At 42.5% G+C, this 17,472-nt stretch overlaps 2 protein-coding genes across 3 annotated transcripts in view; one reads left to right on the top strand and one right to left on the bottom strand.

Moving 5' to 3' along the window:
• The window catches only part of L (zinc finger protein Lobe), a 31,385-nt gene extending 23,471 nt beyond the window's left edge, over positions 1 to 7,914 (top strand). The window contains exons 1-4 of one of the 2 annotated variants that reach the window (XM_017142529.3): positions 675 to 831; positions 2,073 to 2,494; positions 4,088 to 4,230; positions 4,299 to 7,914. In XM_017142529.3, coding sequence (XP_016998018.2) covers positions 738 to 831; positions 2,073 to 2,494; positions 4,088 to 4,230; positions 4,299 to 7,311 — 3,672 coding nt within the window. In that variant the 5' untranslated portion in view covers positions 675 to 737 and the 3' untranslated portion in view covers positions 7,312 to 7,914. Of the gene's footprint in view, positions 1 to 674; positions 832 to 2,072; positions 2,495 to 4,087; positions 4,231 to 4,298 lie in introns of those variants that run through there. The other variant, XM_017142528.3, reaches the window with a different exon arrangement.
• A 5,906-nt stretch (positions 7,915 to 13,820) lies between these two features.
• Positions 13,821 to 14,709, bottom strand: LOC108057979 (collagenase-like). Its single transcript, XM_044393103.1, has 2 exons — positions 14,459 to 14,709; positions 13,821 to 14,388 (listed from the first exon to the last, which is right to left on the bottom strand). Exons 1-2 carry the CDS (start codon positions 14,707 to 14,709, stop codon positions 13,821 to 13,823), a joined length of 819 nt encoding a protein of 272 aa, XP_044249038.1.
• Between the last annotated feature and the right edge of the window lie 2,763 nt (positions 14,710 to 17,472).

Below are 17,472 nucleotides of genomic sequence, written 5' to 3'. Positions count from 1 at the left end.
GCTTTAACCCATTAGGGAACCCACTGGCTGCGTTAACCCATTGGATCCCATGCTCCGCCTTTTGCCAGCCCCTCTGTGTATTGGTGTGCGTGAGCTTATATAGGCACTATCTCTCTCTCTCTGGCTCACTCTGTGTGTGTGCCATCTCGCTCTCGCCCACGAACGCAACTTCTTCGGCTTTTACTTCGGGATATCAGTGTGTGGTGCTTATATACACACGAAGCTTTCTCACTCTCGCCCGTATGTGCGACTGTATTAGTGGGGGTGGGGTGGGGGCGCCATTTAAATTACGTTCGCTGTGTGTTGCTTCTCATTTGTTGGTTGAGAATCCCAAAAGGCACGCACACACACATACAGACAGAGGCGAAATAAAAACCAGTTCGCCTAGTAGTCGCCCTCTCCTTCCTTCTCCTTCCTCACTCTCTCGCTCGCTCGTGGGCTCTTTGGCTCTCGGCCTTTGGTTCTGCGGCTCTGATTTTAGTAACATTTTGGTGCTCGCGGCAATTGGACGTCCTTCGTCTCGCGCCTCGCGCTTTAAAAAGAAAGCCCATACAACCCACACACAACCCATACAAACAACAGCTAATATAATGATCCTTTGGTGCAGCAAGGGCCCAAACTAAAAGTGTTTAAAATCTGTCAAAAAAGTGCAGCCTTAGTGCCTATTAAATCGAAATTTCTTCAATTTAATTTAAATATTTTATTAAAAAATAAGAAAGACAGTACTATGCCATGATATGATGGCCCTAAAGATGTTATATCGCGGTCCCAGTTCGCGTTTGGAGAATTTAATTGAAAAGATCCAGGCCACCAAGGAGATAACCAATAACGGTAATTTGAAAGGATTGTAGAGATTGTAGATTTGTGAAGAAAGGAACAATGATCACTGATAAGTTAATAAGTGAACTTTGAAAACCTCATAATTTGGAAGGTCCCTTCAATCATCACTCTAAAATGATTATTCTTCAAAAATATATTTGGGGAACTTTTGAAACCCCCAAGAGTAAATGGTAACCCTATTTAAAAGCTTTCAACTGGAAGTGCATTTGCCGACGGTACATCATCATTCGTAGTGCCGTTAAAAAATTTACCAAATACCAAGAATTCCAATTTTTGAAAGAAGGAACATAATGTTGGTTTAATCTCAAAGAGGTCTTACCAAAGATTTCCCTTTTTGACGTATTATATCCTTACATTAATTTTTCTTATCTTTATTTAAAAGAGACTGAACCTTTAACCCATAAATCTAAATGTAACCAACTTGAATCATAAATCTTAGAAAATCACCATCCATCTTCTCCAATCAGTTCAACCTCTTTGACACACACATCTCTCGTACAACCAACATTTCAATCAATTCCGAATGGGTTCAAATCTCTTGCAACTTTCTTTAACCCCAAAGATCAAGACGAATGTGTGAATCAAGTGGCTGATGCATCAGCTTGATGTTTCCCAATTAGAGTAGAACTTAGACCAGAGATCACAGTTCAACCGATCGGGGGGTAAAACAAAGCATGACAGACCCAGAGCATTATCCATTATCCAAAGAGATACACAGACGCGAAGATCGCGCGCAATTGGGCTTAATTAAAAGTTGTCGAAAACGGAAAGTGAGCATCGGCACTTGGCGCGTGGTGATAGAGGCCTGAATTTCGAGGGGGAATCAAGTGACCCTCATGGATTCTGGGGCCTGTAATTAAAACGGCAGCAAGAACAAAGCGCAATTAGTTTGCATGAGACTCGCTTACAATTTTTTCCCCAGCCCAGTCCAATGGAATGGGGTGTCGTCTGGTCTGGTCAACACCAAATGTTGCCCGGCTAATTGAATTAATTCCGTGTCCAGCATTTGATAGCCGACGTTGATTTCCTGTCCCGGACCCCAAAGTGCCGCTAATCAGGATGCAGCCGCCCACTCGATAAAAAAAACAGCTTCCCATGATAGAAATAAAAACGTTTTTGTTCTAAGAAATAGTTAACATCGCATTTATGATCTGGAGAACTGTCGGTAGTTAGGAAATGCGTGTCTAATTCCCTGATTACTAATTATGTTTTCATTTTTCATTTACTTTCAGATATGTACAGTACCCACACATCGTCCAGTTATTCGCCTAGTATTTCTGACGGCACCATGACTCCTAATTCACATCATTTGCCTGGAGCTCTAACAACCGCTGGTCAGGAGGATCATCCCATTGAGGGCAAGATGAATGGTGGATCTGAAGGCGGGGAGTTGCCCAAGCCCAAACGATTGCCCCATTTCCATCACCATCATCACTACCATCATCAACAGGCACTGAAGATAGCCAACAAGCTGCGGAAAATCAATAAGGAAGCCAAAATGGGAGCCAACGGCAGTGCAGGATCCACTGGAGCAGTCTCCAAGTTTGATAAGTTGACAGGAGAGGGGATTAAAAGTCGCGGCGACGGCTCCTATCAGTGCCAGTTCTGCGAAAAGACATTTCCGCGGCTCGGCTACTTAAAGCATCACGTACAGGTGAGTCTCTCTCTCCGCATAAAAGGGTTCAAAGTTCGAAGGGGGCAGGGAACTCCATCTAAAGGGTGGGTGGCACACTCACTAGTGGGTGGCCGGGAAAAGTTCTTAATTACCATCCTGACAGCTTCGTAAGGCGCTTATTCTATTTTCGAGGCTGGGTGTCTCTCCTTGATTGACATTTGCCCTCTTAGGTGACAGACTTCTAAATTATTGGGACACCTTTAGACACTCAGGGCGTCGAGGCTTCAAGGCTGAGCTTTGATTGACAATCTTAGGTGGTTTCATTGATTTTCTTGTGGGTTTTCTTTTTGTTAATTGAAAATGAAAGTGGTAAAGGTGTAAGATCTAAGGGTTACTTACAATATAGAAACTGATTGTTTGTATAATCTGAAGCAGACTAATAGTCTAGTCACACTATGTGGGGTAACCTATCGAGTGTGCCGGTAGCCCGATTACTCCAAAAAAGTGTTTCCACTGGGTTAACTCCAAATATCGGTCTATGACAGATAGGTTTTGTGGTTTATTTATTAAATAAATACAAAATATACCGAAAAATAAAAAAAAAAATGTAGAAATACTAAATACTCATTAACTTTACCCTAGTGTAAATAGGCTATAAAATATCTCTAATATCAAGTATAACATTCTTTATAATGCAAATTAGGATCAAGTGTATCACTCAGAGCTTTCGGACTTGTATCATTTGTCTAACACTCTTCGGCTAAGATCGTAACATCAAAGACCGCAGGCCCAAAGCCTTTGTGGAGACCGCTTTTCACCCACATACCCCTTGCCATAATTCTAATTCGGCTTAAATGCTTTTTGAACTGCCAACACCGCCCATGACATCAGCAACTTGTTAACCCAATTGCAACTGCTGTTTAGGACTACCGACCAGCGAGATCTTAATCGTCGACCAGGGTCTAACATGTAGCGCTCGGGCTTTGATCCTAGCGCCTGGATGATCCAGCCGGTACGGTTCGGAATTCGGTCTTATAAAGCTCATGGGATGTTGATGGCGATGGCGATTGGAGCGACAGTTTAAAAAACCATAACCAACACGAGAAGTTTTGCGCTCTCTGGATGCGACCAACCCGGCTAACTCATCATATATTGTGCAATTTTAAGGCACTCCAAACTGGGGGGCTGCATACAAATGGGCTAATTTTTTGTTTTGCCGCTCTCAAAGTTCAAAGCCGCCTTGCCGCTGACAGAAGAAGAACCCAAAAAGCAAACCGGTTGCGGGTGTAGTTTAAGACCCAACCTCGGCACCTGCCCCTTGCTACCCGTAAAATCAAGCGGCGTTGCGCATTTAGATGAATTTTGTCCACAAGCCACGAGTCGCAAGTGAAACACCTACTCGTCTGGGCCTGAGTTTTCAGTTTGAGTCCGAGTCGAGTCAGTCGGTATGCAGATTCAGATTCAGATTGACGCATCTATAAATTCAAGCCAGGAGTCGTCGTCGTCATCGTTGTCATCGCAACTTTTAGCTGGGGTAGACAACTGGGACACTTCTAAGAATTTCAAATAGCCTCTGCCTAATTGCTGAGATTATCTTTATGCTAATGGGATTTTCCGAAATTTTCCTTACAGAGCCACGCTGAACACCTGCCTTTCAAATGCGAATACTGCGCCAAGCTGTTCAAGCACAAGCGATCCCGAGATCGTCATAAGAAATTGCATACCAACGAGCGGAACTACAAGTGTCCGCATTGCGAGGCAGCCTTTTCTAGGAGGTTAGTAAATAACTCTAGGAAAATCTATATAGATCTTTAACTAAATTAAGAAATTTCTTATTTTATAGCGACCACTTGAAGATCCACATGAAGACGCATGACATCCAGAAACCCTTCCAGTGCAGCATGTGCAACCGGGGCTACAATACAGCCGCTGCTTTGACCTCTCACATGCAGAAGCACAAGAAGAATGCCGCCATCCTGGCAGCTGGTGGTAACCCGAATGCCCTGAATTACAGTCCACGATCCACGGGATCTGCCTCGGCCTCGGTTTCGAGTAATGGTAGTCTTCAGAAGAGACGTTATGCCCTAGCTTTGGCCTCTGATAGTAGTCCCAGTCGATTGGATTTCCCCAAGAGGTCGAGAAGTAGCCATGTGGGTGGAGCAAACACAAATACCACCGCAGCTACACCCACTCCTTTGTTAAGATGCAGCTACTGTCCCAAGGTCGCGGAGTTCAGTAGCCTGGAGCAACTGAATGCCCATCTCCAGAGTGTCCACGAGCAGACGGTGAAGACCCCGGATTCCGAGGGCTTCCAGCTGAGCTGCGAGTACTGCACCATGAAGTTTGGCAACATCGCCGGTCTCTTCCAGCACATGCGAGCCACCCACATGGATCGATTGAGCAGCCCGAACTCCTATTACGAGCACTTCAATCGCCTGGCCACCGCGGGCACTTTTAGTCCACGATTGGCCATGGATATGCCCAAGATTAAACCGGATTTGGGCAGTCCGGAGAGGGATTCACGACCCGCGGAGGAGGATCTGCCCACGGATTTGAGCAGCAACAAGCGGCGACCAGTGACACCTAATCCTCAGACTCAGAATCAATTACCACCTCCTTCGGCTCCACCGGGGGTCTTCTTCTGCAATCAGTGCAACGCGGGATTACCCGACTTTGAGAGCTTCAGGAATCACCTGAAGAGTCACATTGCCGAGGGCATGCAACTGATTTGTCCGCATTGCGGTTTAAGTTTACCAGAGCAATCGGAGTTCGAGCGACATGTGGTGGGTCACTTCCTGATCACCGGCTCCGAGTTCAACTGCAGTTCGTCGTGCGGCAAGAGCTTTGCCAAGTCGGAGGATCTGCAGCAACATTTGCTGGCGGAGCACGTGCTCACCCTGCTCAAGTGCTCCTTGTGCTCGGAGGTTTGTGAGAGTCGCATGGCCATGCAGTTGCATTTGGCTTGTTCTCATAGTCAGGAGACGAAGCTCCTCCGCTGCAGCGCCTGTTTGGAGCTCTTTCGATCCGATGCCGAGTTCCATGTGCATGTCAAGACACGTCACCAGTTAAGCGGACACCCCACGTTGGGCGCCAATTCTAATGCGCCCGCTAACCCTTTGCAGTGCATGTTCTGTCGCGCCGTCTGCTCTTCGGAGCTGGAGATGCACTTCCATTTGGCCGCCCATGCTCGCCAGTTTAGATGTCCCTCCTGCCCGGAGACCTTCCATGTGGAGTTCCTCCTCGATCGTCACATGCAGAGTCAGCATGGTGGGGTCAAGGACAAGGAGGCCAGCTCACCCAACATGGGCAGTCTCTATGTGAATGCTTTGCTGCCTCCTTTGGCGGCAGCGGCGGCGGCAGCAGCGGCCACGAATAACAACAGCAGCATCATCGACTACAATGTGGCATTCAAGGGTTTGTTTGGGGGAGGAGGAGCAGGCTCAGGAGGAGGAGGATCAGGACCAGCACCTCCACCTTCGAGCAACAAATTCTACAGTCCCCTTCAGGTAGACACAAATGCCCTAAAAACCCAAACCTCCCCACATCCGGCTTTAATGTACGGCCTGAGTCAGCGATATCTGATGGAGATGTATGCCGCCAAGTCCACTTCACCAGCGGGCGATGTAACTAGTAACCCCCAGTCAACTCAGGCTTCCCAGGCATCCGCAGCAGCACCACCACCCCCGCCACAAAATCCTCCGACTGCCACCTTCAGTTGCGGAATGTGCGAGCGACAGGATTTGCGTAGCGAGGCGGAACTTCACTCGCATCGCAAATTGGCCCATAACCTGAAGACAGGAGTGAGTCTGCGATGTGCCTACTGCGCTGGGAACTTTAAATCCCGCGCCGAACTTGAGCAACACATGAAGAGCTGTCACAATTCGACAGGCAAGCACAAGTGCTTAATATGCGATGAGGTATTCCCCTCGCCAGCCATCCTAGCGGAGCACAAACTGCAGCACTCGAAGGTGGGGCAGTCGGGCAAGTGCTCCCATTGCGGACAGCCGCTCGAGGATGTGGCCGCCTTCAGGGCTCATCTATCGGAACATGGCAGTGATGGTGGTTCCCTGCCACTGGCTTGCATTTGCTGTCGCCAGACGTTGCATTCGGAATTTGAGCTGAGTTTGCATGCCAAATTCCACACCAAATCCTCGTCGAGCGGGGGAAGTTTGCAGGAACCTGTCTGTGCTTTGTGCCTGGAACCTCTACCCGATGCCACCGAAGGTCCAGCCAAACTATGCGACAAATGCTGTCGCAAACACAATTTGAATGGCAAGAGGGGAAAGCATACAGAACCTCCAGCAGTTCTACCACCCCAAAGTTCATCCTTTGTGGAAAACCGCTGTAACCTTTGCAAGATGATCCTGCCACATGCCCAGAAACTTCAAGAACATCTCGTAGAACACACCTTTGCGGGCACCGAACAGCGTGGCTTCAATTGCTACATTTGCTCAGCGGTTTTCACTGCACCTGGAGGATTACTCAATCATATGAGTGAACATGGAGCTCATTCGAGACCCTACGATTGCAGTCTTTGCCCCGAGAAGTTCTACTTCCGTGCCGAATTGGAACATCACCAGAGGGGTCACGAACTCAGGCCACGTCCTTCGCAACCCAAAGTGGAGGTAGCCTCCAACCAGAGGAACAGTTCACCCAGCCAGAGTCCCACGGTGCGGAGTCCCACGATTGTCAAGCAGGAACTCTATGAAACGGATACTGTGGAGTCCAATGGAGCCGAAGATGAGCCGGAGAATCCTCCTGATGAAGAGGAGTACATCGAAGTGGAACAAATGCCGCATGAGACACGTCCAAGTGAGATGGGGTCGCAATTGGAAAGGTCCACCAGTAGCGCCTAAAAAGAAATATTAGAAAAATGATAAAAACCAGTAGTTCAGAATAAGATTACTTAGAGGGCTGCCTAGTATTTAAAAAGACTGTTTCCAAACTTGCTGTTTTCTGATATTTATTTTTATAACAATTTTGGGACGCTCTCCAAAAATTACTACATCTTGCCAATAAAAAACTTGAAGCAAATGGAACAGTTTAGTATTAACCGTATACGTATAATTAAATAACTTTTCGAAAATCCATAAATTAAGTAAATGTCAAAACATAATCAATATTACACATACGCCTAGTGTACTCGTAGAAAGTCTTTACAAAAAAAAAAGAAAGAAAGCATTTGTGTGTGATAGTTTTTCAAAGATTCAACTACCACTATATTATGATTTATCTATCATAGATTCGTATGTTATTGGGCCTTGCCTTCGATTCAGTATTTATATTGTATTACACGATCCAACAATAACTAACCATGTAACTATAAACGATTATACAATTAACTATATATGAATGTATGTCTTATATAAGCACCAAAACATTTTTAATGTGTAGCATATAAAAAGCGAGAAAAAAGAAAGACAACAGAAAAATATTTAGTAAATAAAACAAACACAAGTTGAAACCAAAACTCGAGATATTTTATGTCTTTACTTAGAAGTTTCGGTCGATGTGAGGGGGGATTTAGAGAGGGGGAAAATCTGATAAGAAGTGTGTCTTTTATTCTCCGTTTTTATGGAAGCTGACAAACATGCGCGACGAAAGGCGAGGTCTCCTCCGCCTCGAGGGCTCCTCCAAGACCAAAATTTTATGGCGAATATTTCGTTTCTGGTTTATTTCGGCAAGCGCGACACGTAGAGGCCATAAAAAAGGTGCGCAACAGGGTAACCCGTGAAGCCCCTTGAGTTTCGCCAGACGAAAAGCGACAAATTGGCATCTCGGTTGGGTGATCTCTATCTGCAAGACCGGTGGCAATTACCAAGCATATGACGCTTCTGTTTCCCGGAACGCTCCAAACTGGTTGGGGATCGTAGGTCTAATCTCGCAGCACCTCCTGCTTCTGGGAAGCAATTGCAAATAAATCGCATTTAATAAATTGCAGCGGACAAAAAGGCACCGACCGATTCCTATGCCAAGTCGATATATCTCTGCACCTGTCGGCAATCATCACAAATCAATAAAAATGTTTATCATCAGGCTAAAACAATTGCCCCCAAGCTAAAGAGCTAAAAAGCACCGGCAGTTGTTAATTAGCGCCATGCCGCAAATGCCAAAACGTCCGAAGGAAAACAGCAACTACACAACGAAAAAAGAAAAAAAAACTTGGCCATCGGAATTGCCGGCAACAATCGAAAGCCACGAGAGGAGACTTCATTGATCGTTTTCGGCCGGCCGCACATGCACTCCACTACGATCCATTCGCATCGACCAGACCGCCAGGCGCGTCATCCGCTGTATAAGAAAACCTATCCCCCAAAGTCCCCGCGCATCGCGTATTTTCCGCGAACTCTTTTTTTTACGTGCCTCGCCGCTTAGCGTCACCAATATGTCCCAAGTGATGACGATGATGATGATGATGACAATGACGATGGCTCTGCAAATCAAAACCTCCAACGTATCGAGCTAACAACTCTGATCGCATCGATTCGCATTGCTCTGTTTTTGGTATTTCTGGCATTTGACGGGTTTTTACACGCTCTCTTTACAGGGGAGTGAACAGTGGTCCCGGGATTATAGGTTATAAAGGGAAAAAGGGTGAAGGGATTAAAGCAGGACTAAAAGTTAAGCTTGAAATTTGCTATTTCTCGATATTTATTTTGAGCTTTGCCTTCCAAACGTCGATATTATCGAATCGATATTGTCCAAATATCGAAAACATCGATACTTTTTAAGCTGTAACTAAAAGTCCTGTACTGATGGTAGTAAATGGCTCTACATTGAAACATCAACAATAAGACTTATTTTTTGACTGACGTCTTCAGTTTGTCCGTGAAAAATTGATAATGATTTTTGGAGTGTGTGATATATTTTGATCTACATGTTACAATTCTAGAATAATGTACATTTATTACAGTTTCCCAGATATCTTATATATAGTCCTTTAATAAAAACGTGTAGACAAACAGTCGAAATTCGAAAATTATGAATACATTATAACTGGAAACCACCTTGAATTTAACTAAAAAATTAAATCACAAAAAAATACATAAAATATCTAGCTACAACGATATTAATAAAGACGATATGACTAAAGATAAAATTCCTTAACTACTTAAATGTTTTAAAAATATATGACTCCCGTATTTTAATTACACATCAAACCAATGCATTTAAGCCCACTGTGGGACGATTGAAAGTCTGCTGAGCGACTGACAGTTTAGCAAACTGACTGAGTGACTGGCCAGTCGCCCGACTGGGATGCCCAACAACCAGCATATCAACACTCCTATGCCTTTAACATGGATATAAATATATATATGGAACCCCATGGCAACTCCAAGTCTGGCTGGCATGCGAGAAAAGCATTTTTGGGACCGCACCGCGTTACATTGACAAATGAAGAAGCTCCCATCAGTCAAAGATGTGGGGAATAAAACTTTTCGCACTGATGAAGATGACCGTAAAACACCCAAAACCAAGTGGCAAATGGAGACAAATGATCAGTCGAGGAAAAAGCGCTGCGAAATGAACTCGTTTCAGGTCCTTGACAATGAGGGGTAAGTGAGATGGCGGTAAAATATATTTTCGCATGCCCTATTAAACAAAAACAAAAGTGAAAAATTGTTTTCTTTCCTCTTTTTTTTTTGCACAACCCCTCGGCAAATGCTTCCTCTTCCTCTTCCGGCCTGCAAAATGGGGGGTGTTCGAGGTTCAAGGAGTTTAAGGACACGGAATGTGTGCCAAACATGCAACGTACACTTACATTATATTCATTACCGGCTTATTAGCGTGATTTACCGATTGGGGGAGTGATATAGAGAGTAAGTATCCTGGGGAAGAGATAATGACAATGCGGATAAGGATGTGCTTGAATGATGTGATGTGGGCGTTACAAAGCCTGGGAAAATGACTTTGAAAGCGCCATTTCCCCTTGTTCCTTTTGTCAATAATACCGTGCGAATTTCTTGATGGATGTGCCACAGGAAATTCTTCACTTTACAGCTTCCGAAATTGGAATTTCTCCCCCTCGATAACATGTCATATGCAAATTTTTGATTTGGGTTCAGCTTATTAACCATTAAGTTCATCATATCTAATGGAGGGTTTTTCCATCTTCATTTGAAGCATGTCAATTGGGCTGTCAACTTCCTGCCTGAAATTGTGAGCTGGGGCTTGCGGCTAATTAGCTGACCAGATCACAGAGATACAGATCTCGTAAGAGGAGTATCCTCTTCTTCGCCAGCGAGGCGCTAATTCAATTAATAATCCCTCGCTTTGGAAACACGCGCGATCCGTATCAGACGGGCAATTTACACAAATTAAAACTAAGCAGTTACCCTCTTAATTATGCAATTACTAGATAATTTTTCTTGTTTTCCACTGCGTACTTGTTGTATTTTGTTTGGCCTAAGCATTTCCCTCTTCGGCGGCACGAGCTGGGGAACACAGAAACGAACCGGAAACCGAAAACAGTTGCAGATACAGATACATAATCGCTCGGATACACATATGCGAGCAGCTCCCATTGGTCGAATATGTTTTTTGTGACTGTGAGTGTGTGTCTATAGGTGTTTATGTACCACATTTCGGATACATACATGAATAGGGAGTCGTTTGGGGCGTGGCATGGGTGGGCAGGGAATGTATCTGTGAGATACTTTGCTTGATTTTCGGGCTAACTGATTTTCAGGGAATATTTTTGGTCATTAAATAAGAGGTTCTTTAATATTACATTTAAATTTCGGAAAAAAATAATAAATAATTTAATTTAAAATAATGAAAAAGATTTTCTAACTAAAATTCCATTTAAATAACAAAAGTATTGTTACAAACCATAAATTACAAATACAAAATTTTAAAATTATTTTTTAAGGAACATCTATCTTGATTTTTTGGCTACCTATACATTAAAAAGATTTCTTAAAAATTCCCTCCTAATTTCCTTTACAATAAAACCATTAAACCTCCTTATTATTCCATTTCCTTCCACATAAAATTCCTTTACATAATAAATACCAAAAGTGATTCCCCATTTTTAGAGGCTGAACGTGCCGAAATCGGTGTTATGTAAATGGATATCGTACCCGATCATCGCTATGATTGATTGATTGATTGATTGCCATTCAGGGCAGGCAGCACCAAATATAAACAGCGATTGTGAGGAACAAAGGATGCTTGTGGTCTCGCTTTTGCGGGCGGTTTGTTTTCTATGCGCAATTTATAAAGTTGCTGACACAATAATGGAATAATGGGAGCCAGGACGCGCCAGGATCACCTCGCCGCATGGCACCTCCGCCTTAAATTCTCGCGAATTAATTTAAAAAGGAGCCAGGGCATTGCTGCTGCATCCCATTTGAAAAGTATTGTGTTACCAGGATTGGGATAGAGATTCGGTTTGGGATCGGGACCAATGGCAGCAGGATCCGCTGAGCGTCCCAAGTTTGCTCGCCTTGATAAGACATAAAAGGTCCTCCAAGACAAAGGACCTCCTCGGGCCCGGCAATTGCCCGGGCATTTCCTCGAGCGTGTTTATGCTTTGCGCCTTCTTATCCCTCGATTTTTCTTATCACGGCAAAAAGATCAAATTTCGAGAGGGAGCCTTTCGAGGATGACAAGAGGGAGCGAAAAGAAGCCGCTGGGAAAGGATGTGCCAAAGGATGGATCTTGTTTTAGCAGAGTCCTTTCAAAAGCTTTAGTAGGCGGGCAGAAGTCATCAAGAGATTACTGGGTTTTTATAAGGAATTTTACAATTATTTAACTAAACTCAAAAAATCATTTTAAAATATTTATGTATTAATTTTCCACTTATTTTTCCCAATAATTAAAGTTAACTTTTTTCCAGTCTAAAAATTCTCCCACATATTCACACAAAAACCCATAAAGGTGACATAATATTTGGTGTAATCCCCTCATACAAAATTGCCATAAACGTAACAAAGTCAACGTTCTCTATATAGATTGTATTACACAATCAGATGCTGTTCTTTTTTGTGACCCCTGAAGTAGCGCCTGAAAATAAAAACGTTTACCCCGAAAACCTTAATTAAATTTTTGTTGCCTGAACAGGAATTTTCCTCGTTTCGGTTTCTGTGTTAACTTGTTCTAAGTACGCTGCTTTTATTACCCACACAGTAGTGACACAGGGCTCCAAGATGATGATAATAATGATGATGGTGGCGGACAGAAACGGACAAGTTTCACAATTTGCTCGCGGGTTTATCATGTCCAGAGTGCGTTTTGACCTCTTGGCGAGTACGTGCCTGGCCTCAGAGTGTGACAAACTTGTTTTTTTTTTGCTGGGTAGCTGAGCAGTGGCCTGTAGTTGTTGCTTTTATGACTTAATGCCGCGTACGCCGCGCAATTTCAATTACATGGCGAACCCAAGAGGCCGCAAAACGGTTTAAATGTTTACATGGGGCCAAGATACTTATATAGAGCAGCTTTAGCTCCCCAGCACTACAACACTTTCATTGCGAGATTACTACGCTGTTGTAAGACCTTCGACCGCCTTCAGCCAGGTGCCAAAATTGACCGGGCGAACGCCTGAGTTGCGCATAATTTATGCTCAAGAAAGCCGAAAAATTACAATGGAGTGAGTGGGTTAGAGTTGAAGCAGCTAGCTTGCGGCACGTGGCCAACTTTATGATTTCTCGCCTTGGAGTTGGCGGAAAAGGGATAGGGTTCTTTTTGGGCCCCGTCTTTGCAAGTTACATGCATTTTTGATGACCCTTTCGGAGGCGGCCAAAAGCCAGAATTTAATCAAGCGCTGCAGGTGCAAATGGTCGAAATGAAAAGCGTAACAAATTGGTCAATAGTTGTGCAAGTGGTAGACTCAGTTCAACTGGGGAGACATTGACAGCAGGATGAAAGACTTTAAAGATTTGTGTGTTAATACCTAAGTTCTTGCTATCCCCACACAATTCAACCAATCTTATCTTTAACGCAAATATAGAGATACATAAAGGTGGGAATTAAGGTGTTTCAGCCGAGCGCAACATCCCTCTAACGCTCTAACCATATTAAAAGGTGTCTGTCGCCCACATCTTTCAAGACTTCGGAGAAGTATAAATGCAATTTTGTTGTGTATATTTATACCTATTGAAATGTAGAAGAAATTTTTCAAATCGGACCATTCGTTAAAAGTTATGTCTAATCAAAATTGTATATCTCTATCTCCCTCGCACTCTTTTTAGCACTCTTTTTTAACGGGTATTTGATAGTCGGGACACCCGACTAAAGCGTTCTCTCTTGTTTTATTCTTAAAATAAGCCCATAAAATACTATCCGAAATCAAGTATAAATCGCTCTCAATTTTGTTGAGTAAAAATGTGTTTATTTATACCTGTTGAAATGTAGAATAAATTTTTTAAAACGGATTTGTTTTTATGCCGGTGGTTTCCGTGATCCATTTTAAGAAGCTGGTAACACGAGTGAAGCCAGCGGGGTAACCGGACTTGCAACCATTTGTTGAGACGAAGGATGTAACACCGATCAGAGTATTGGAGGACTCCAGAGCCAGAGGACCACCGGAGTCACCAGAGCAGGTGGACTCACCGTTACTGGTGTTGGCGCAAAAATATCCAGGGGGCACGACCGGGAATCCGTAGGCGGCGGCACACTGTTCGTTGCTCATAACAACCGTTTTCATGAATTGCAGTCTCACAGCCTCATCTGCCTCAAGTTTTTGGCCCCATCCGGAGGCGATAGCGATATCACCTTCATAGGTCGGGTAGGTGGGGGCGATGGATGGGAGGTTAATGGCCTTGATCCTGCTGCTGTAGGTAACGGCGGGGATCTTGATCAGGGAGATGTCGCTACCGAAGTTTCCGGCGTTATAGTCGGGATGGTTAATGATGCTAAACGAAGTGACGAAGCGGATTGCTTCGGGGGAGGTACGCTCGGTGGCACCCAGGTAGACGATCGCGAATAGAACTCTGTGATGGTGGAGAAAATAAAAGTGGCTGGCAAACACATATCATCCTAATATACGAAAAGGACACTCACCCCTGTGTACAATGGGCAGCACTTATCACCCATTTGTTACTAATGAGAGAGCCACCGCACCAAGTACTAAAATCTAGGAGAAGTCCCACTTGGTATGGGAACTGGCCGACGGAGGCGTCACTTCCATTGATGATCCGGCCCTCGCCCTCGATGCTGCCAACCACGGGCATCTCGCGGCTGCGTTGGGGGAGCTTTGGCTCTGGAAAAGCGGAGGCGGCCACGACCAGGGCCAGGATGATGAGGAACTTCATCTCGGGAATGGTTGCTTCTCAGTTGAAGGAACTTAACTGGTCGTTCAAGGCCCGCCAGGCGCCTTTTATAATGGTAAATTTGCGTTTGCGCCTGTGATTAGGTTGCATTTCACGAAGAACTGTCGCGATTAGATAAAAATTTATATGCCGTATATTGTGCAAAAGATATGGATCAGTTTTAGGACCTTCAACGTTCAATGCTCTTCTCGACTCTCTGTATATGTAACACATGGGCTAAAAAGTCCCGGGCCTAACAAAGAAAACACGGTTTTTTTGGTTCAAAATTATCTTTATTCATCAACGTAATCTTTATTAACTACCTTATCTGCCGTATATTGTGCACAAGATATGGATCAGTTTTAGGACCTTTAACGTTCAATGCTCTTGCCGACTCCATGTACAGTTGCGAAAAAAATAATAGCACCACTTCGTCACAGGTTCTTAATATTAAAGAAATATGTAGAAAACGGGGATTTTTATATAAGAAGTGTTTTTTATTATCTTGATTAGTATTCCACCTATTTGAAAAAATTGATACGGATATCGAAAATATTGTCTACATATAATTTTTTTAGATTTTAAGAAAAAATGTCAAAAAAAGGCCGAAAAAAATAATAGCACCACTTCCGTTTTCTTTAAATAAAACGTTACGATGCGCTAATATTCTTGTGTATAAAGGATATATTTTATGAGATTTGACTAAAACTAACTTCTCCTGATATCCAGACATCAAATTGATTACCATTTGGCAATACAAGGACATGTGAAAAATTTTCCAAGTCGGAAAAGAAAAATATTCAAAAAAGAAACATATTGGATGGAAAAAGGTCATGAAAACCGGTTGGACTGGTTAGGTTTTGGATCATCTTCATTAAGAATGGCATAAACTTTAAAGGATAACACAGAAAAACCGAGTCCTGGCCCACTTTTCCTTCAAAAATGTTATATCACAAAGCACAAAGAATCTTATCAGGGCCAAAACTAAACTAAAACACGTGCTTAAAAAAATAGCGAATATTTTAATAGTTGAATAATGTTTCAATAAACAAATTTATAAAACATGCACTTAAAAAAAAAATCCTATCCGAAATGCGAAACACATTTACAAGGGCATAGGGCTCGTCAAAAAAACTTACAAATGAATGCCCGCAAACTTATGAGAATGTGTGAAGGCAAAGTTAAATTGGGTAAGAAGAAATCCTTTTTATAAGTCATGTGTCTTCTAAGCACCTAAATTGACCAAAAACATGGTACCAAAACATCTATTTATTGAGCATGGACCTAGTATTAACATAGGCTTGTTTTTCCTTTTTGAAGTAAGATCAATACGGATGAATACATCGTTAATGAATCATCCTATGATGTAAATAGTAATACGGTAGTAATTCGTAGCTTAAACTGAATACAAAATACTTCTTAAATGAATCTTTGACCAATAAAATCCGGCCAGGATCACGGTCAGGATAGCAAAGAAAGAGTTCGAAAGTACTCAGTCAGCAATATACAGTGACTTGTGTACTCGCTTGACCATAACACAACCAAAAATCTTCGAGTTTTTTTTTTAAAGACAGTTTATACAGTTAATCCAAAACGTCTTAAATCATTTCCGAACAAAATTTGAAAATATATCATGACTTTTGGGCCCCAATTCCTTTATAGGTAGGGTCCTGACTTGTTTAATCGATAGTAGTCATTATATCCAAAAATCGCAAAAGATATTTACACTTTAAACTTAGATTTACTTGTTAGCTACCGCCAACTAAAGATTAAGTTACCCATTTGTCATTTTTCTACCTTTTATTCTTTTTTTAGAGAAGTGGTGCTATTATTTTTTTCGTACGTTTTTCCAGTTTTGCATAGATTTTCTTAAATAAGTCCAGAAACCTTTTATAAAGCTAACATTTTTTTTCATATTCAAATTATGTTTAGTCTTACTATTTAAAACCCGTTTTGAAAAGTTAAAAAAGTTAAAAAATGTGAGCAGGGTGACTAGTTAAAATTTTTTTGGGTTAGTGGTGCTATTATTTTTTTCACAGCTGTATATGTACAATATACTGATAATGTTCAAATATATTTTTCGCGTACTTTTCTTAGACGAATGATAATATATGTACATGCACCCAGAAAAATGATGGACAAAATTTTAGGTCATGCAAAATGTCAATCCTCTAGCATTTATAGTTTCCGAGATCTCAGCGTTCATACGGACAGACAGACGGACAGACAGACGGACAGACGGAGAGACGGACAGACGGACATGGCTATATCGACTCGGCTAGTGATCCTGATCAAGAATATATATACTTTATGGGGTCGGAAACGCTTCCTTCTAGCTGTTACATATATTTGCACGAATACAATATACCCTTTTACTCTACGAGTAACGGGAATAAAAACTCTAATATTACCCTATAACATTGAATGCTGCAGTTTTATTGTTGTTTTGTATTGTTATTAGATGTGCCGTCAGTTTAATTTAATTTAGAAAAAAATTGCACTTTGACCAATTTCTTTTTCAGTAAGTATGGCTATTATCTTATTACTTCTTTCTTTTCCGTATGCAAAATAACTTTTCCGTAAATTAAATATTTTTTTCTCTGTAAAAAGGATGGTTTACGCCAAACGCTGTGGAATTTTTGCTACGTTGGAATTTCGAATCGTACTTTTACAGAAATATGCCCAGTAGATGTAAGCGACTTTCTGCTTTTACACTTTTAAAAAATAATGCTTTTTGGAAAAGTTGTATTCAAAAAACGAATCGCT

Source organism: Drosophila takahashii, chromosome 2R, assembly GCF_030179915.1.
Source record: "Drosophila takahashii strain IR98-3 E-12201 chromosome 2R, DtakHiC1v2, whole genome shotgun sequence".
Taxonomy (NCBI): Eukaryota; Metazoa; Arthropoda; class Insecta; order Diptera; family Drosophilidae; genus Drosophila; species Drosophila takahashii.
Note: the sequence above shows the minus strand (reverse complement) of the source record. Positions and strands in the feature narration are given on the sequence as shown.